Source organism: Amphiprion ocellaris, chromosome 11, assembly GCF_022539595.1.
Source record: "Amphiprion ocellaris isolate individual 3 ecotype Okinawa chromosome 11, ASM2253959v1, whole genome shotgun sequence".
Lineage (NCBI taxonomy): Eukaryota > Metazoa > Chordata > Actinopteri > Pomacentridae > Amphiprion > Amphiprion ocellaris.
Genome location: NC_072776.1, coordinates 12,147,610 through 12,168,563, shown reverse-complemented (window position 1 = coordinate 12,168,563; position 20,954 = coordinate 12,147,610). Strand labels below are relative to the sequence as shown.

The 20,954-nt window shown below is 40.6% G+C and overlaps 1 protein-coding gene across 2 annotated transcripts; it reads left to right on the top strand.

Moving 5' to 3' along the window:
* Positions 1-1,348: 1,348 nt before the first annotated feature.
* On the top strand, positions 1,349-20,600 carry si:ch211-39i22.1 (microtubule-actin cross-linking factor 1, isoforms 6/7). 2 transcript variants are annotated; one of them, XM_055015062.1, is made up of 10 exons: positions 1,349-1,633; positions 7,783-8,742; positions 9,208-9,242; positions 9,383-9,491; positions 10,256-10,291; positions 12,754-12,840; positions 14,847-14,864; positions 16,327-16,443; positions 17,521-17,580; positions 17,696-20,600. In XM_055015062.1, the coding sequence occupies exons 1-10, from the start codon at positions 1,570-1,572 to the stop codon at positions 17,722-17,724; spliced, it is 1,515 nt and encodes a 504-aa protein (XP_054871037.1). In that variant the 5' UTR covers positions 1,349-1,569; the 3' UTR covers positions 17,725-20,600. The 2 variants fall into 2 exon arrangements, with proteins under 2 accessions (XP_054871037.1, XP_054871038.1); XM_055015063.1 differs by having other exon boundaries at positions 1,350-1,633; positions 9,211-9,242.
* The last annotated feature ends 354 nt before the right edge of the window (positions 20,601-20,954 follow it).

Here is a 20,954-nt window from a genome sequence, read left to right as displayed (position 1 = left end):
TGACTGACAAGTTGTGATTTATTTCAAGTCGGAATGTTCGTTTCATGACAGCTTGTGGCTAAAAGAAAAACTGGTTTTTGATGAGCAAAGTCTAAAGGTGAAACTGTTATAATTCCTCAGTGTCAAGATAACACAGAGCCTCCCTCACTCCTATGTTAGACTTGTCTTTTCTCCATGACGCCTGTGGTAATAGGAAAATCAGATGGGTGTGTCTGTGTGTTTACACTCATGTGATGCTAAAATCCTCCATAGTGGACACATGTATCAGCGGTTTATGACTGACCTTGCATGGGTAAATCATGAATAGGTATTGTTGTAAGCTACTGTAAAAATCCTATCCAGTGTCACTAAAACATTGAATTTCAGGTGTGACGGGGCATCAGGAATAAATGTATTTTCAGTCCTAAGAGGTAAATGATGAAAGAATCATGTAAATAGAAGTTATTGTGTGTCATGTGTGCACTGTTGGAAGTCTTTGCACTAATTTCATTTTATAGTCAAGTGTACAATAGCCTATAATTTACAGAAAGGATGAGATATATGCTAATAATCTCCCAGCTGATGGGCAGGATGTTTTGATAAACTGGATATTAAGCACATCTTAAATGTTTGCTGCATATTGGGACTTGAACGCATCACATAGAGAAAAAAACAATGATTACAGATGCAAGCTGTTAAATTATATATGAATGTCGCCACCTGCCGATTGATAAAAGTATTGGCAGTTCAGTTTGGCAGAGAAGAAAGAGGCTTAAAAAATGGGAAGGAAAATGTTCTCTTTATAGGTCCACCTACTGGTTGGTTTGGATGAGGTCATGCGTGGTTTTCTCAAATAGAAACCTAACATTAATTTAACATTAAAAGCAGGCCAAAGCCTTACATTTCAAAATCCTTTAATTCACTGTTCCCTTCAGAAACCTGATGCTTTAATAAATTACAGACTTATTAGGCTGAAAGGATCTGCAAGTCATCCCGGTTTATGACTTCATGCCTGCAGTCTGTGGGAATGTTAAAGTCATAAAGTAATATGTGTTCTACTAAATCCTTTTAGGTTTATTTGCATGCAGGATGGCAAGATTTTATCAAGGGGACACCGTTACCTGCAGTTAATTTCACAACAAGTTTCATGGAATGTTTCTCGATAATTGAGCTTTTCCTCGTACTAATTTGAGCTGGCAAAGATGCAAATTCTTGGTAACGGTCACAGCATTGGAATGACAAGAAAACCACCGCTGATGAGTTAAGCAAGGAATCCTAATGCCTTCACAGCAGCCCGGCTGTCTCCTTGCCCGCCTGTGTTCGGGAGGAGAGACCCGCCCACCTTAATAAAGACTCCCAATCCAGACAAAAGAGGACGACAGATCCGCGGCGGCGCGCACTGAGCCTGAGCATCCGAGCACTTTGGAGCAGCGCAGGATTGATCCGACGCGCAAGAACGCACCGGCACGCTGACAAGCACGCCCTCCAGATCCACCTGAAAACCTCCAGGCCGGCTAATTGTCCTTTCTGAAGGGCGAGAAAAGGCAGACTGAGCCCCGATTTTATTCACAGGCAGTACACGGTGTTCCCATGATGTCATACCTGTGGATTCTGCTATTAGGAAGCCTGCTGGCTTCACACGCCAAGGCACAAGGTAATGATTGGTTTCCAATTAATTCTGCCAAATCTTCCATTTTTTAAGTATTTGTTTAGCTTTTTTGTTATGAAGCATGCTATCTATCTATCTATCTATCTATCTATCTATCTATCTATCTATCTATCTATCTATCTATCTATCTATCTATCTATCTATCTATCTATCTATCTATCTATCTATCTATCTATCTGTCTACATGTCTGTTCCATGTTGGCCATCTTCATCCCACTGTCTCCATTTCTCTCCCCTCCTCTACATCCCTCCGTCTCTCACCTATCTTTCTCTCTTTCTGCCTGTGCGTGTGTGAGTCTAATTGCCAGTCAGTGTCTTTTGCCAGTCTGTCTGAATCCCTGTCTCGTTCTGACTCACCTTAAGCTGCTCATTTGAATGAATAAAAAAACCTCCTCAGTTTTACTGTAATTTGCTCCAGGCTCTGAAACCCCACAGATCATCAGTGAAAAAGGTGTGTCATGTAATGTGGCCATATCTAGTTCGGACTCGGGTTCGGGTCCACCGGGGTGTGGTGGACCCATTGTCATTACACAAGTAATTCCCCTCCTCTTTTTTTCCTCTTTCATTCCTCTCTCTTCTTGGCTTTTCTCTTTGGTTAATCAACCATCTTCATTTTTCATCTCTTTCATTCTCCTTTTTTTTTTTTTGCTCTCTTCTCTTCCTCTTGCTTCTGCTGGCCCATGGGCCTCTGCCCTTCCCTGCGGCGCATGCAATGATTTCAGATTGTTCAAACGTGCAGTAAAACTCCACGGAGAGAAGGGAAGCCTTGAGAAAAAACACATAAACTGAGGGAAAATATAGGGGGGAAATAGGTGGGGGGTGTTGGAAGAAGATGAAGGAGAAATGTGGCTGGTTGAGAGGGAAAACAGAGATATATAAGGTAGGAGAGATGGCGAGTTCCTTTATCATTATGCAAACAAGTTCAGTTGAATGTTAGTGCACTTGAATGTGTTCTGGTGCAATCTCACTCTACCGGTTCACTTTTTATTAGCAGGCAAACCACCAGAGAGGAACCTGTCTAACGCACTCACTAACACACATTCACCGAAATCAGTTCTTTCTTTCCGTCTTTCTTCCTCTCCCTCACACACACCATTTCTTTAACTATAACTTCATTGGAACATCAGTGGATGTTGCTGGACTGAGCCTCAGGAAACCTCAGCGGGTGTGTTTGCTGACTTGCATGTGTGCGCACATCAGTTTGTAATCACACTGCTGAAGACGGGTTGTCGGGTCAGTTGCATACATCACATCATTTACGGTTTGTGCAAGTTATAGAAGTGAAGGATAGGGAGTGTCAGTAACTAGATCCAGCTCCAGCTGTAGGCAACACCCAACAACACAACTAGTTTCAGCGCCTTTCTGTCCCCTTGGGCCTTCAGCATCTGTGTGTGTGTGTGTGTGTGTGTGTGTGTGTGTGTGTGTGTGTGTGTGTGTGTGTGTGTGAGAGAGAGAGAGAGATAGAGAGTATGTGGGTGGGTGTGGGCTATAACTTTAAAGTACCAAACATGTGGGAGTATAGGAGTGCTTCATTAATGTGTGAGTGTGTGTGCATAAGTCAGCTATAGTGTGTCTTGCACGCAAATGAAAGAATAAAGAGCTGTGTGATGTGAGCCAGGTGTGTGTGCACGTCTGTGTGTGTGTGCATAGGCTTGTCTGTGTTTACACCTTCAACTGCCAACACATAAATCACTCTTTTGGTGGATAAGTGAAACCCACACATGCACACACTACACACACATTCTCTCTCATAGGGGCACATGATTGGGGTAAACACAGCACTTTCTGTCCCACAAAACACAATAGAACCGTGCCAGCCCGCACAATGCATTGTAGAGGTGTTGTTGTATCACCTGACACACACACACACACACACACACACACACACACAAACAGCTTGCGGTGTAGTATTACGAGGAAAAGGCTTGGCTGACTGGTTACACATATATGCACCTACACGCATTATTACTCATGCAGCCACATAGAGGCGATCTCACACAATCTCCTGGCATTCACCAGAAGAGTGCCAAAACAAACTTCATCACTGACTCAACTGCCCTGTGCAGTACCGTGTGTTACATAACTTTAAATGCACCCAGTTTACCTCTGAATTCTTCTGTAGTTTCCAAAACAAATCTTAAAAATAAAAGAAATACCAAGAAGTGGTATCAGATGTAAAGGTAAATGGTTCTGTCACATGGCACCTTTCGCTTATGAAACAATGGCATCTGCATCCACATGCCGGTACAGCCCTAAAATGTCCATGAAGCATGTAAAATGTGATATGAGATCGTATAAGAGCAGAGTTATGTTGTAGCAACTGTCGTCATAGTAACTATCTGACATGATGTAAACTGCTGAAAGTGGTTGGCTATGTACCACCAAGTGTTAACTGTTGGGGCGACTTTTAGCCCTGCGATGAACTGTCCAGGGTTTACCTGGCGTCTTGATCAGTCTCAGATAACCGTCTTTCCTTTTGATCGCAGCTGGTGCCAAATCTCCCATGACCCTTGTTTTACCTGTTGTCAGAGACTTTATCGTTTTCACTAGAATGAGTTGTTTAAAAGCATGTTGATGCATGCAGAGTGCCCATGTTGGCATAGCTGATGCCCACATAACTTGAGTATCTCAAGTGATTTCAAAATTTTGCTTCAGTGAAATGGAAATGCCGATTGTGATCTCGGTGTGATTGCACCATGTTAGGTAACGGGGGGCGTCAACAACAAAAAACAAAGACAAAACTTTTCCCATCGATGGTAAAAAGCAAACCCTCAACGTAAGCAGCAGTCTGTATTCAAGAGGGAGCGTACACCATGTTTAACCTAGTTTTGATATAGATCCAATTACACCATGAAGATACCTCCTTCATTACGAGCCACTCTACATATATATATATATATATATAATTGAAAGAGTGGCATTAAGCTCATTAATTCAAATTTAAGATCTGCAACTCAAGTATAAAAGTGAAAGTTAAAGGAACTGCGTGGCATTTTGAGAACAACGAAAATGTACTTTCTTGATAAGAGTTACACAAGAAGATTAGTGCCACTGCAGTTTCATTTACTGAGAAGTTATATGCAGAACTATTTCTTGAAGAAGACCAGTAGCCAATTACTTGACTAGTTGATTCACATTAAATTAATTGTTTTAATAATCAAATCATTAAATTATCTTTCATTCATATTTTTAAAAAACTGGTAACTATATGCATCTCAAACATGAGAATGCAATGCTTTTCCTTTTCAACATGTGATGGTAAACCTAATATCTTTGGATTTTGGTCATTCAAAAGAAGACACATGATGGTGTCACCTTGGCTTATGGGGAAAATAATCAGCAAATTAATAAATAATGAAAATAAATGTTAGTTGCACTAATTTTTAGTAACTCTGTGACCACAAAAAGACAAGACTGCAGGAGCCATCACATAACCAGCAAGACAAGTTTTCAATTTTACACTTTGGTGTCTGTACAAGAATAAACAAATACAATAAAAGCTGTTAATTGTTGAGCTTAAACATGCAGATTTTGCTGTGGCTGTTTCCAGTCTTTGCACTGAATTTGCTGGCTGCTGCTCTCTCTGTCAAATGATTCACTATCGATTAAAGACTGAGAGACATCTGTTAATTTATCAAACCACTTGACCAGCCCTAAAAAGAACACAGTGTAACCGACAGTTTGATAAGTTCCCACATGCGTAAACTGGTTTCACTTAGGAATTTTTCCTCCGAGGACCTTTTTTACAGTTGAACACAGTTGTGGTGTTCTGTCTCATACAATTGCGTGCAGCCGTGTCAGAGATGCAGATGACTCACCAGCCTCCAGGGAAAGTGGTGGCAGTGAAACAGAGGAAGTTAAGAGTTTGGGAGAGAGAAAAGAGAGAGAGGCAAGGGGGTGACAGTTTTAAAGACCGAGGGGAGGGAGGGCGAGAGCTCGGGATGTGCAACAATTGGTTTCACTGTTGCGCTAATACAAAACAGGACACCCTTTAGTCAAAGTTGGAGAGCAAATGCGAACACGTGTGCGCACATAAACTTCACCTGTGTGTGAACATGTGGTGGTTTGTAAGTTTGGACCGAAAGGGGTGGAGACGTTTTGTGAGCTTGTGTGCGTGCACACGTGTTAGTGTGTGTGCTGGCGAAGGGTGGGTGGGGGTATGTTTGTAGTCGAGGTAGTTAAGTGAAGAAGTAGCGAACTGATAGATGGGAACAGAATGTTCAATAGAGTTGCAACAGAAAGAGAGTTTATGTATAGTCTTTCCCTCTCTACACATTCACATGCCCATGCACACAGAGCGAGTTACATGGAAGCCACATGCTTCACATACACGCACATGAGCGCAGTCTCTTGAAAAAAATGTGCCCACTCATGTCTACATTTGCTGCACGAGAACACAAAAACGTATGCGATCATGGACACTGATGCTCACACATCAACAGAGATCCCGGTTTTGACAAATGAATAACAAATTTTGGCAGAAGATTAGTGTGGACTTTTGCACTCCCTTAGAGATCAGATCGTTCTTGTCTGCATTGTGCCAAAAGCTGTAAGACACATCAACTACCGTCTTCACTTATTTACACCTCAGTACTTTGAATGGCGTCCTACAGTACACCTTAGATGGAGACGATTTCCAAAGAATTCATGAAGATAGACAAACAGAAACACTTGCCGCCCACTCGTCCATGTGCACACTTTGTGAATCATGATAGGCACTGAACTAAATGTTTACCTTGGATGATAAGGTGGTGCAGTGACATTGGCTGGAGAAAGACAGTGAGACAAAAAAGATATCTTGTTTTTGTCATGGTATCAGTTACTGCGCAGCTGTGCATGAGTGTGTGAATGTCACATATCCATGATTTAATGCATGCTGGGTGTGTACAGCCATGCGTTTGTGCACTTACATATGTGTGTGCATGTTAGTGAATGTTTTTTTTCTGCTATATGAATGTGTGTTTGTGAGTATGAAGGGAGCCAGAGTGTCACCAGCACTTCTCCCTGCCAGAGGATTTACGGTGTGATGGAAATACTTCAGATGTGTTCATGCTGTTCTCCCTTAAGGCCTCACTGCCTTCGATACGATCTCACTTGGCAAGCCCAGTGATCCTTCATTGAAAAGTCTCTTGGCAATGAATAACTGTTAAAAAAAAAGATGAAGAATCATTTCATTTCAGATTTTTAAAGAAAGGAGTTATGAGCTTGATGGTTGCTTTCTGATATGTGTTCATTTTCTTGATTTTGATTCTGACAGACGTCTTGCCGTACTTTGCATTTCCCCCACCTTTTCGAGTCGTCTTTTTAGAGTTTTGCCAAACAGAAGGGCACCATCACTCATACTGTGATTTCTAGACGGCTTTATCCTTTAGTTCAAGTTGCTGACATAAAGCTCTGCCCAGATGAACCACCATCAGGGTGCTGCTGAACTCAGCAGAGCAAAGAACAATCAAGTCAGAACACAGTTTGCTGTTTCAGCTTCTCACATGCAACAGGGGAATGTCACAGCACTGGCTCAAACACACACACACACACACTCACACACACACACTATGCCCATCTCACACAGAGATCAACAAAGAGCGCGTCTTTGATGTCATTTTCTCATTAGTGCAGAGCTGCAATGCCAGTGCAGCGGTAGCGACTTCCAATGAAGTGGAAGCAGGTCAGACGTGATCGATATGTCTGTCATCCTTTTGTGGCGTTAACATCAGGCACCTATCAGGCCAGGGTGTGGCTCTGTGTGTGCTTGTGTGTGTCAGTGGTGACAGTTGTGTTAGAGTATGTGTTGAATCCACATGTCAACATGTTTAACACCACTCAGACAGATGATTTTGATGATTTTAAATGACAACAGATGGATTAAGGCACGCACTTTCAATTAACAGTGGTTGCACTAGTCACTACCAAGCTCTTCTGGTTCTATTTTAGGTTAGGTTCCTAATTTTTCCTCGCTGCAGAATGATGTGCAGTATAGTAAATTGGTTCAGAGATGTTTCGTTCCCTTGAGACAGGAGGAGACAAATGTCTGACTTCTTTCTTCATTTAAACAAAGTTGCATAGACCTCTGCCATTGGTGTAATGTTTATTGAGGCACCATTAAACACTTTCTTCCTTCACACACCTTTCTGTAGATGAGGAAACACCAGCAGCTGATCCTGAGGAAAGCACAGACCCAGCAGCTCCTGCAACTGATCCTGAGGAAAGCACAGACCCAGCAGCTCCTGCAACTGATCCTGAGGAAAGCACAGACCCAGCAGCTCCTGCAACTGATCCTGAGGAAGACACAGACCCAGCAGCTCCTGCGACTGATCCTGAGGAAGACACAGACCCAGCAGCTCCTGCGACTGATCCTGAGGAAGACACAGACCCAGCAGCTCCTGCGACTGATCCTGAGGAAGACACAGACCCAGCAGCTCCTGCGACTGATCCTGAGGAAGACACAGACCCAGCAGCTCCTGCAACTGATCCTGAGGAAAGCACAGACCCAGCAGCTCCTGCGACTGATCCTGAGGAAGACACAGACCCAGCAGCTCCTGCGACTGATCCTGAGGAAGACACAGACCCAGCAGCTCCTGCGACTGATCCTGAGGAAGACACAGACCCAGCAGCTCCTGCGACTGATCCTGAGGAAGACACAGACCCAGCAGCTCCTGCGACTGATCCTGAGGAAGACGCAGACCCAGCAGCTCCTGCGACTGATCCTGAGGAAGACACAGACCCAGCAGCTCCTGCGACTGATCCTGAGGAAGACGCAGACCCAGCAGCTCCTGCAACTGATCCTGAGGAAGACACAGACCCAGCAGCTCCTGCGACTGATCCTGAGGAAGACACAGACCCAGCAGCTCCTGCAACTGATGCTGATGAAGATGCAGATCCAGCAGCTCCTGCAACTGATCCTGAGGAAGACACAGACCCAGCAGCTCCTGCGACTGATCCTGAGGAAGACACAGACCCAGCAGCTCCTGCGACTGATCCTGAGGAAGACACAGACCCAGCAGCTCCTGCAACTGATCCTGAGGAAGACACAGACCCAGCAGCTCCTGCAACTGATGCTGATGAAGATACAGATCCAGCAGCTCCTGCATCAACAGGTGGTCGATAGTAGTTCAAATGTGGACATTCAAAATTCTAATGTCATTGATCTAAACATCTAGTGTACTTAATACCATACATGCCCTCACTTTTTCAAAACTTCACATTCATTCTACACAAAATTATTCAACATTGTATCTGTGAAATGTTTTCATCAATTCAGACTCTCACAGCACAACGACAGGGCATAAAAAAGCTTTTTGTAGTGAAGAACAGTGTGATGATTCTGCTTTTTTTTATACCATGGCTCCTATATAGATAGTATTTACACTGACAAGCAATTACAATAGTTGTAAATGTAGTCTAATCTAAAATGCTTTGTCAGTCTCTTTGATTTTGTCTTTTAACCTGTACTAAACAGTGCAGTAATACAAGCAACAACTGACCATGTTGTAGTACTTGGTAAATGGATAAAAGAAACACAAATTTGATCTGACCTGTTTCACTCTTCTGTCTATGCCCAGCAGATGATGCAGCTGGAGATCCTGCTCCAGAAGAGGTCAGTAGCAGTTTTAGAAAGTCTTAATATTAATCAGATGTTGTGCGTCTATGTTACAGATATTATTCAGGAGCTCTAATGATTTTGACATAATTGGTCTTTTCTGTATGTTCATATGCTGTTTAATACATATTTAAAAGGATGACCAGGCAGCACCAGCAGCAGATGACAGTGCAACAGATGCTGATAAAACACCAACTCCAACTCCAGCTGTTGAAGAAACAACACACAGGCCGCTTATCCCTACAAGTAAGAATGTAGATATTTGAGTACACGTATTTCACACCTTGTACATGCAAATACGAATTCAGAGGGGAAAATGGTTTCGCCCATGTGGCTTGTATTTCAATTCCACTGATTTAGATGGGATTGTTTTGCACTTTTTTTTATAACAGTATTAAAGAGAGTTGATTTAGCTTCATAATCCTTTTAGAAGATGCAGTCTGTGGTGCAGATGAATCGCATTTAAATCAATCTGCAGCGACAGAAGGCTAAATAACAGAAGCACCTATCTGTATAATTCAGTTCAGTCCTGTAAAGTGATTGCATGTTACAACTTCAAGCATAATGAGGAGCTGTGGAGAGGGCTGCACACATGTATCCTGTAGATGATCTCACTGCTTTAGCATGTGTGTCCTTTACGTGGGGAAACTGTACAAACTTGTTTGTGATCTACCCACTAATTCAGCTAAGTCAATTACCTTGTCATGTTATGTGAGGACAAGTACAAGAGCAACTGGTTAGAATTATTCAAAGTACATAATACGTCTATATGCTGCACTGTATGTCCAGTACATTATGTTCAGTATACATAGTAAATAAACATCCACATGCTGCTCCGTTGACACTTTTAAAATTTTGTTTTTCTAACTGTATAAAAGATCAAATTAACAGATTAGTGCTCCACAACTGTACTGCTGTTGATTATGGTGTCACAAGCTTTGTCCAATTTACAAAGGAAATCTAAGATGTTTGCATCAAGCCCTGATTCTGATCTTTGTCTTTCCCCACAGTTAACGAAGACATTATTGTTCCTGATGTGAAAGCAGGTAAAAATATGTTTTGTACATTATTATGTTCCATTTTATAACCTTTAACCTTCCTGGTGCCAAGTCTCACAGCTAAACAAATCACTACGATGCACAAAAATAAGCATATGCAAGAGTGACTTTGTAGGAATCCACCTTATTTCAGTAAATACATTAACAATGAATCTATTCAAAAGTTAGCTGTTGACGGTTGAGAATATCATGGAAGCATTTTAAATATTACAGAAATACAAAATGAGGATTTAAGTAGGTTGAAAATCACCAGACAGAACTCTGTTTTAGGTAAAATTACTAACAGAAATACTTCTATTGAGGTTTTCTCATAACCTCTGAATCCACTGCAGCACCGCCTGTTCGTGAGCAACCAGCTGAAATCACAAAGATTTGAAGAATGACATTAACAAGGCCAGCACCAGTTTATGACCAAATATTTCAAAACATGCTGCATCTCCACCGTGTCTTCTTTTCGCCCCAGGAATATCAGTGAAATTGCTCTTGACAGACTTTGTATTATCAGTCATTTAAAAAAAATGTATATGTCCTGCTTTCGTAAATTATCACGTATCATTGTCCTGCAACTCCCTATTTTCTGAACGGAGTAATTGGGAACAGATGTGCCTTTCCTTTAGCAAAATACAAACCCCTTCAGAAGGTTATGAGGTGGGATTTTGGCTGATACGCTTTTACCTCCTCAATTATATGTGTTGTAATTTCAGCAAGGAAACCTCCCAAATGACCCCAGTGGGATTTTTTTTCCACACTCTTTTTTTTCCCAGAATTATTTTAATAATACATGCAGGGATACTGCTTTGCTCAAATACATGTAAAATCCAGAATTTTACAAGAATGTAAGAAATACAATACATTACAATAACACAAGAAAACACTGGAGTGTATAGTTCGGAGTCCTGCATTAACAGATACAGCTTATATACCTCTGTATGGTTTATCTAGATGAAAAGTTCACATTTTTTGTATTTTACCTCATTTTATCATGGGATTTTATTTCTCATGCACATTCCTTCCTCACATTGGAATTCCTGCTCTTTTCCTTCGAAACTTTTGCAATGATCTCATTTTACTATATCCTGTCTCAAGTAGTCTTGTTTGTTTGTCTTTACCTTTTTACGACAGGACATCCTGCTTTTCGTCACTCAAGAATATTACACCGGTCTTTAAAGAAAGTGCATCACCTCCGAGTTTTTACGTTTCTAGCCATTTATTGCAAATGGAATGTTACATCAATGTGTGGCATCACAAATAGAAATACAAGCAACATTTATTTATTGTTAATTAAGACAAAGCTAACCAATATTTCACAGGTGCTCTCGAGATATTCCAAAATGAGCATTTCCTACCTTTATACACCAGTTTTGGTAAACATGACATTTATCGTTGAAATGTTACTGGAAGCTGTCGGGTTCCAGAGTTCACAAATTGAAAATTGCACCTTTCTGACACAAGCAAGGAACAAGTCATGCAGAAAATGCTTATGTAGCTCAAAGTAACAGCTGATGCAATATTCCATCATCACCTATATGTGTCAGTCTTAATCTGATGCAATACTGCCACTTTCTTAGGTTACTCAGACAAGAGATTTAAGGGGGTGATGCACTTTCTTTGACAACCACTGTAATTTAATGTTTAGCTCTTCTCCCAGTCTCTCGAGCACAAAAACTGCAAGTCTGTGTTTAGTGTTAAATAGTTGCCATGGGAGATTTCTCTTACCTGATAACTGCCGGGAGAGCGTTCTCTCGCCTTGGTGACAAGAGGAAAAGAGTTGAGAAATGAGAGGAGCGCAAAGAAGAGGGGAATTTAAATAGAGGACTAAGCAGAGGTATAAAAACAAAAGAAAAGAGAAATCAGAGCAAGCAGGTCAAGTAAAGGCCAGAAAAGCTTAACTCATGACGTAGTTTTGTTATGTAACATTCAGTAAATTAGCTGTCACCAGTTATATTTTCTGTCAGGATTTTGTTAAAGCAAGAAAACAGGCCAGAGGATAATTGTGCCGTTGAGATTCTGTAAGCAATAAATTAATTCACCAATCATGCGTTGCCCTTCCCAGCCTAAAATTGTTCTCTCCACTGGGTCACCCATATTGTCTAAGTCACTGGGGTTTTCCCCCAGTGAATATAGAGTAGGTTAAGGTATTGTTCCTGACAGATAATATCCTTTAATCTAAGCCAACAGTGCTTCACAAGATCACTGTCACACCCTTTGAGCTGGCAGTGATTCAGAATCCTTATTGTGGACGTCTCTGCCGGGCATTCAGGAGGAGCCATGAGGGACTGAACTGAGGATGCTAGATACTATCATTAAATAGCTTAACGTGGGAACAGTGCAGGCCAGAATGTTAGAGAGAGACACCGGTGAACGTCCGGATGATGTTCCTCTAGGGCGGGAAAATTATCTCACAAGGACTGATTTCTGTCACCCTTGATGTGTAACTCTGTCTTTTTCAGATGTTAGCTTCAACTTGGCAGATGCCTTGCCGCCTGCAGATGGCAACCCACCACAGTCAGGAAAGAGCCGCAGTTTGGGAAATGATGGTTAGTAAATACTCATTAAAATTACAAATGTTAAATAACATGTTCATGTGTTCAATTAAAAAGTCCAGAGTATGTAGAGATACACACGACAACTTGTGGCTACACAGTTAGCAATGCAAGCAGATCCTGGAAAAAAAAAGATACTGTGCAGTTCAGTTTTGGTGGATATTTTCTTGGTAAAAGTCTTTTTTTTTTTTTTTTAATAACGGTTGGCTGTTGAGATTAGCCAAGTTTGTCATCGTGACTTTGGGATCAGCAGTGTCTCCACTATAGGAAATAACATAACCAACATATTTACCTTTTGCCTTTTAAGCTGAACTATTTTTTTTTCTTATTTAGACTTTTCTTTTATAAACTGGAAGCTGGTGAGATGTTTGATATAATCTAATATCTTTGTAATTGCAAATATTGAGCTTATATAAGTATTTCAAATACACATGAGTCAGCTGAACAAGCCAATAATTCTTTCAGAGGCTCAGTATTGTATCTCACTGTCTTATTTGAGCAGAACTCTCTATGTGAGCTAACTAAACCCATCAAGATTTGTAAACTGAGCTAAGATAGGTAATTCTAACCTTTTTTTTCTCACATTTTCCAATGCACCTGAGGCTCAATCAGGCTACTTTGCATTAAGACTGCTTTATGAACAGTGGCATCGAAACCAGAGGCAGCCATGCTGACTCAAGTCAAAACTACAGAGTTCCTCCTCAAACGAAGAGTTTTTTGCACTTGTTGACAACTTAAAAGCCGCCTTATAAACTGTGTTTTGAGATGTTCTTGAGGTGTCTCCATGCCACAAGAGTGCTGCTCTAATTTACTAGGCTTTCCTCCTATGATAAGATGCCAAAGTGACTTGTTTTAAGAACGTTTAATCATTAGCTGCAAGGCAATTTGACAGCGATGCAAGAACAAGAGATTTTCCTAAAGCAACTCCTCCACACATTTTCCCTTCATTCCCCATCTGGGAACTGATTCATCTAAGTCAGTATAATCATTATATGCTAGTGAAAGGTTCCCTTCTTTAGTACTCTGTCATTAGCAGCTTTGTCAAGTTGAAGCAGGTACAACCGTGATGTCACAGACATATATAGACAGGCAGTAAAGAAGACGATAGCAGGGCTATTTGGATCAAATCAAAGATCAGACACAGAGACATTAAGACTGTGGGATTCTTAGATATTTTATCATTCTGATATTATAAAAGCATCTCACTGGGTGTACAGGGTTACCTATATGTGCGTGTAAATGTGTGTTTCCAGACTGGTTAGGACAGAAACTCTACACCTCTTAATACCCTGAGGTACAAACTACCACAAAGAGAATAAGCTCACCTTTCTTTCGTTTGCCTCCGCCATCTCTGTCACAATGCTGTACATGCATCATTAACACATTTGAATAATGCCCTCTCTCTCCACCCCCCTTCAAATACACTTCCCGTTTTTTCTGTCTCTCTTTGTGCGCCCGAGGAGGTGGTACAGGGTTTTTGTGTGTCTGTAATCAAAATATGCATAAGAGCAACAAAATATTCCTATCATGCTATCTTCAGGCCAAATCACACAAATCCCAGTCAGATGTTGTACGTAGCGCTGCAGCCACAGCAGCAGCAGTAGGGCTTATGTGGTTCTGAAACTGGGTGAAACACACAGGATATTACTGGCATGCCTCTGACAATGCAAACAGGATACAGAGTCAGTGGAAAATGCCTCTCCTCTATTGTTTGAAACAGGTCTTCTTTAAGACTGTGAATTCTCACATGTTGTCACGCTACATCTGCTGGAAGTAACATCTGCTCCTGAAGGTCAGTCTGGGAAACAGATGCAGTAGAAGGACAGGTGTCTGGTGTTTGTGGCTGCTCAACTCAGATGTCTCACATTTAGTGTGTATAACTCCAATAGTGTTCTTGTGTTACTCCAGAGATGCTTGTGCATTTGCTATCAGATCATTTGTAAAAAGTTGCAGTTTCTTGTCGGTAAATGCAATAAATGTTTGTTCTCTTTTCTTTACAGACAAACCTGAAGTTAAAGGTGAGTCTCTTCTTATCTCGTCAGTTATAAACACATGAATCGATCCACCTATCCACCCATGCACTGCCCCCGAACACACAGGACATGCAGCATAATCATTCACCTATTATTTGTGCCATGCAGAGGCTTTGTCAGTGTGTTGTTCCTTCGTGATAGTTATAAAACCCTTATTAGGTGTAATTTTACGTTCTCAGGCAAAGTAAGCACGTGTGCCAGAATTTAACAAAATGAGTCAAAGTCGCCAGTGCTGAAAAACATTTTAAAAAAAGCATATCATAGGAACAGGTAGTATGGCTTAAATATATGGAAAAATTGGCTTTATGACACTCAGCACACCTATTTCCATTAATATTTGTTCTCGCTGCGTCTGTTTAAGTAACAAAAATCACGGACCAGCTGCGTGCATGCTGCGTGTTCTGCATTTGTGCACTTGCATGTTCATACACGTCCATGTCTGCACCTGCTTTTACATCCGTTTGGTGACTCACAGCATTCTCCTGCTGTACTCCATATTATAACTCGTGAGTCAAACGCGTGACATTTCTGACTCATTCCCTTTTTGATCTCAGTTCTCATACTCATACCTCTCACTTGTTTTTCTCACCTTATCCTCGACCTTTGGATTTAGTGTACTCGTCCATTCATTCAGTTTATAACTCGTCTTTTATAACCCCGACATCACCTTCTTCCTTCCATCTTCCTCTTTCTTGTTTCCTCTACATATCTTGTCATTATAATACACAACAGGAAAGATAAAGAGCTTTGAAGGTAAAATACATCTTCACACTTACTGTGCAAAATAGTATTGTACTATGTAGGGCACCATAGTTTAGGCTGGATAAATTTAACCTCTTTGTTTTTGTTTCAGTTAATTGCACTGGTAGAGAGCAAATAATTCCCTTTATGTACAACCTGAGCTGTTCTGTGGTACTTTTTTTTTTTTTTACCAGTATCTTTTCTCAGCTGTTATAAAAAAAAAAAAATTTAAAATCAGCATGAAAACTATTCAAATGGGTGTTGTCATAGAAACTCGGCTGTACAGGTGCTGAAAGATTTCTGTGAATGCTCGCTTTTTTTTGAAGAATCTAAATTATAGATTACGATCCCTTCAATGAAAAGGCATCAGAATATGCTGGAACGCGAGGATTCATCTCTGTCAAACATACACACACATATACACTCGCACATAATGCACACATAATGTCATGTCATTGAGCGTCATCGAGCTGAATAGCTGTTCATTCTTTCGACTGCAAAATGGAGCTCCGTGGTGTCACTGAACACAGCCGCTGTGCTCACATGTTGCACTGAAAAACACTCAACGCAGGCACATTAACACTGTAAAACACGTTCAGATTAATGTGTTTAAAATTAAAAATGCCATTTTCACATTATACTGCTAAAAGATGACCGCACATCCACTCCTCTGATGCACTGGTTTCCTTCTTTTGCTTCCCTACAGAGAGCAGCTCCGGCTCATTAGCAGGAATCATATCAGCAGTTGGGGTGGCTGCTGTGGGAGCAGTCACTGGATACTTCACCTATCAGAAGAAGAAACTGTGCTTCAAAAATAGACAGGGTAATTAATTTACATTATATTGCTGTAGCTAACAGAAGCTGCTGTGCACAAGACCTAATACATGACTAGACTATAAGGAACTTAAAATGTGACAAATTCCTCTGGACCAGTTTTTCTTAAATAATGAATGAACTACAAGCCAACATTCATTCATTAATTCAGCATTAAAGCACTGAGAAACCAACATCAACCCCCAGTAGAGCTCTGGACCCTTGAAAAGTTGATTAAAGTGCTGCATATGTTTCAGTTGGAGTCGAAGCGCAGGTTTACCATTTGTGTTTTTTCAGTCTAAAAAGTACAAGTTTTGAAGGTCAGTGGTGATTCTTGGACACGTAGCACACTCAGCTTTACTTCTCAGGAAGTGTTGTCAATTACAGTCAACTCACACACTTTGATGCATCCCAATACTGCCTATTCAGCAAAGTTTTCATTTACAGTCAACACATGCAATAGGACGTTCAGCTTTAGCAATGTGGGGCAAAAGTCAGACTGAGAATAGCTATCTGCTGTGAATATTTAGATGAATGTGTTTCAGTGTTCTGCATTTGAATAAATATCACATTTAGAAATTAGATATCTTGTCCCCATGCAAATTTCTAAGAAGGCTCAGTCAGTATTCATGAGTATGAATTATTCTGCCTCAGTGGTAGAGGGGAGGACTGTAATTGCTATCGTCGTCAGGATGTACAGCCTGGAGCCACTCCAGTAACAATAAATTGGAAGTTCTGACTGTACGGATATGAAAAAGTTTTGCACTGTTACACCAGAAAAAAATTAAGCAAAGTTTCATGGTGGTGAAAATAAGCAATTAGAGCTAAGAAATATTAACATGCTCGCAAACTTCCCTCTGGGTGCCTAATTTATCGCCAGAGGAGCTGTATAGAAAAGACGATGTGGGACAAATCCCTGTTCGTCAAATTTGCCAAAGGGAACATAAAAGGATTTTTTGCTAATGAGTAGGAAAATGAGTTATGTAGCTAAATGCTTGTGAAATTCAAACTGGCAATGGGATCCTTTGTCTGCTTTGTTTTGCATTTTCGCGGTTTTCTAACTGATTTCGTCAATCTTTGTGATTAGAAGCGGATCCGGAGGCTGCACACAAAGCCAACGCAGCAGAGGCTCAGTCAGACCCCCAGGGTAAGACATGGACACACAGAAGCACAGAATACAGTTTAAATGGATACCAACATTCGCTTTCAGTAGTGTGAAACATTTTAACTGTTGGAGTGTGTTTTTGCTTCCTTCGTTCCAGTCCTCAGCAACCTGCTGAACTCCTCCTAGACCAGCTGTGATCACATGACTGCCTGGACCAACTACAGTCAAGCAAAGTGGCAATCTCACTGTTAGGCTCTATCCTCTGTAGAGCTAAATTACTGTGAGGCCCAGAGTAGGGCTGTGTGTTTCTGAATGTGTGTGTGTGGGTGTGTTTGCGCGAGTGTGTGTGTGTGTGTGTTGGTCTATATGAGCCTGTGTGTCTGTGTGCGAGTGCGCGTATGTGTGTTCATTCCTGTGTGTGCATATATGTGGGGGAAAAGAGTTAGATAAAGATCAAGTAAATATATGTGAACTTTAGGGGTTTTATGATTGTTACAGCATAGGAATTTATTCAAATGATCGGTCAACTTTCCACTTTAAACCAAATCCAACCTTTTTTCAGAGTGGCCATCAAAGAGATTAAATCACAGATCAATTATAACCATAAAATGGCTTAATAATAGAGCTACCTTTTTATTTTTATGGCTACTATTCTCTTCTAGTAATTCAGTGTGAATATGAACCAGTAATAGGTATTGATGTTGTAGGTGTTTAACTTGTAGTGAATTATTACAAGTGGATTTTTTTTAATTCTGCCATTGTTTGGACCACCCTTATATTTTTTAAAATTCATTGGAAACTATATACACTTGCATAAAACATATTTTCCATTTTCAGTACAATTTTTCTGCAGCACGAATGCAGGATAAATAGACAAAAAAGGGGACTTTTAAAAACTACACTGTATTTCGTGATTTCTGACTTGGAACAGTAGTGTAGAACTTTAATCCTAGTATTCTGGGGATGCTGTTATATGTTCCAGTCTGTGTGTAGAGGGCCAACGATGTCACTGTGTGTGTGTCTGTGTGAGTGTGTGTGTGTTTGTTTTTTTGATCGGTGAAGGGGCTTAGTTTTAAATCCTGTTAAGTGACTACCACTTCTCCTCAGTCAGTTGAATAGATTAAATGTTGATAAAACTTTTTAATGGCCTCTTAAAAGTTGAAAGTACAAATCAAATCCACTCTATCAGTTCAACAGAAGCTGACTCAGGACATATCAATTTAACTAAAATGATGTTTTCTAAATTTACTGAGCTGAGTCGAAGTAATTTCTAATCTAATCCTGATTCTGTACATGGCTCAATGGTCACCTGACATGGACAAATTTTGAAAAAAGGAGGTCATGTAGTAATGTATTAGACATTGTTCTGATGTAGTTTGTGTCGGTCTAGTTGTGATGCAGTAATTTCTTCTCTATAGTGCCTTTCACTGACAGACTGGCTTGACCAATCTACAGACACACAGGGAAGATAGCAGAAAATTAGGAATGTATGTTCTTTATTGATTCATAAATTATCATTATGGTGGTTGGAAATCCTTACATTGAATTGCTCGTGCATGTGAATTAAGTACATTGTACATGATTGTAACGGCTGCTGTATGTGTGTTTGCAGGAGGTCACAGTTCTAGTACTTTTTTAACCAAACCTACATTCCAAACTCTTTTAACAGCCGCTGTTGATTTCAGATGTGAAATTCTTCGTGTTGTGTGTCTCTTTATTTGAGCAAGCCAGTTGCTGTCACGGTGTTTTTGTATCATTCGTATCTCAACAAACACCAGTCACCCATAATTTTTATATGAATTCTTTACATTTAGCAGCGGTGCCTCAGAGCCGACAGAGATAGTCTTTAGTCAACTCGTTTGCTGTGGTATTTTGTGATTATTATTATTGTGAAATGCCTCAGAAGCAGCGCTACTGCTTTTTTTTTTTGCCACTGTAGCACAAAAAAAGAAAAAATACTAACTTCTGAATGTCTTTTTGTTGCCTTGAAGTTTTGTACTTGCCCTGCTCCCTTTAAACTTTTGAATATGGTTCTAGAGGGCGCATCGCGCTGCAGTTCATGTAAAGTGTGTTACTTGTAAAGCACCATATAGCTGCAATACAGGACAGAGACTGTTGCTAACAGCCTAGCCTCAAGCTGAGAAATATTAATAGTCTGTGATGTCACATATCGATTAATTCTACTCTACAAACTGTGGGCTGGACACAGGGTCAGAGCTCTGCCTGCTTATCCTGTAATCTGTGATAGACGATAGATGAGTTTCTCTTGAGACACTGAAACGAGTGGAAGGCTTGTCTGGCATGGAGTGATAATGCACAAAATACCCACTAAATAACAGTACAAGCTTTTAGAAAGAGCCACTGATGCCTTCAAAGTAGAAAATGAATGCAGTACTCGCCCCTTTTGTGCACTCCAGTAAGTGCAATAGGGATCAACAAAAGCACTCTGATATCCTGCAGTGCGCATTTAGAAAAACCCATTGGGACTGACTGGATTAAAAAAAGTAAAAGAGCCTCCAGCAATACTAAAATCCTCAAAAATGGAGCACTGATTGCTTGTGTTAGGAGCATTATGGGCCACAGTTTTCAGTCCCGAACACACATTCCTTATAAATACCAAGTATTGGAGCATAGCGTCCGAACCAGAATGTAAACCTTAAGACTTATTGGGTCCTGAAGTGCACTTCCCAGATAACGCTAGGGCATCAATCATGGCACTGACCAGTCCTGCCTTATACCTTATATCCTCTTGAATATTCCTGAGAGGACAACAAAAGAACAATGTCATCATCAGAAAGAAACAGTCAAACAAGCAGAGATGTTTTGTAATAACAATCTGTAAGGGAGAAGCACTTTCCTATCCTGTATACATCTTGATTTATTAAACACATTTAGACAACTCATTTTTGATTTAGACAAGTGTAAGACTCTTTATTTAAAAATTCTGTGTGTTTTTTTTGTTTGTAGGAAATGGCATCTTCATTTTTTGTCATATGGCACTTGTATTCTTCTGGAGTTGTGTAAATAATGTTTGAGGAGTCAATTAAATAGTTTTCGTGGGAGGTATTGTGTCTGGTTTCTGTTTGCATACTTGTGTTTTTCTAGAAATTTTTGCCACTATCACTGAGTCAGTTCACCACTTTGGCTCAAACTGAACAATCTCAACCAAAGATTTAGTGGATTGCCATGAAATTGTGTGCGGGCATTCATGATTTCCTGAGGATGAAATGTTACAACTTTGGTACTCCTTCCTTTCATCTAGATCTATCATTGGGTCTAAATATTTGTTCGTCAAGTGCTGTCTCGGCTGTAACTGTGTTTACTGTCATCAAATAGTAGCTGGGTAATGCACTATTTGAAAGAAACACGATAGTGACCATGGTAAAAAGTTTGTCTTTTAAACATCGGTATGACAA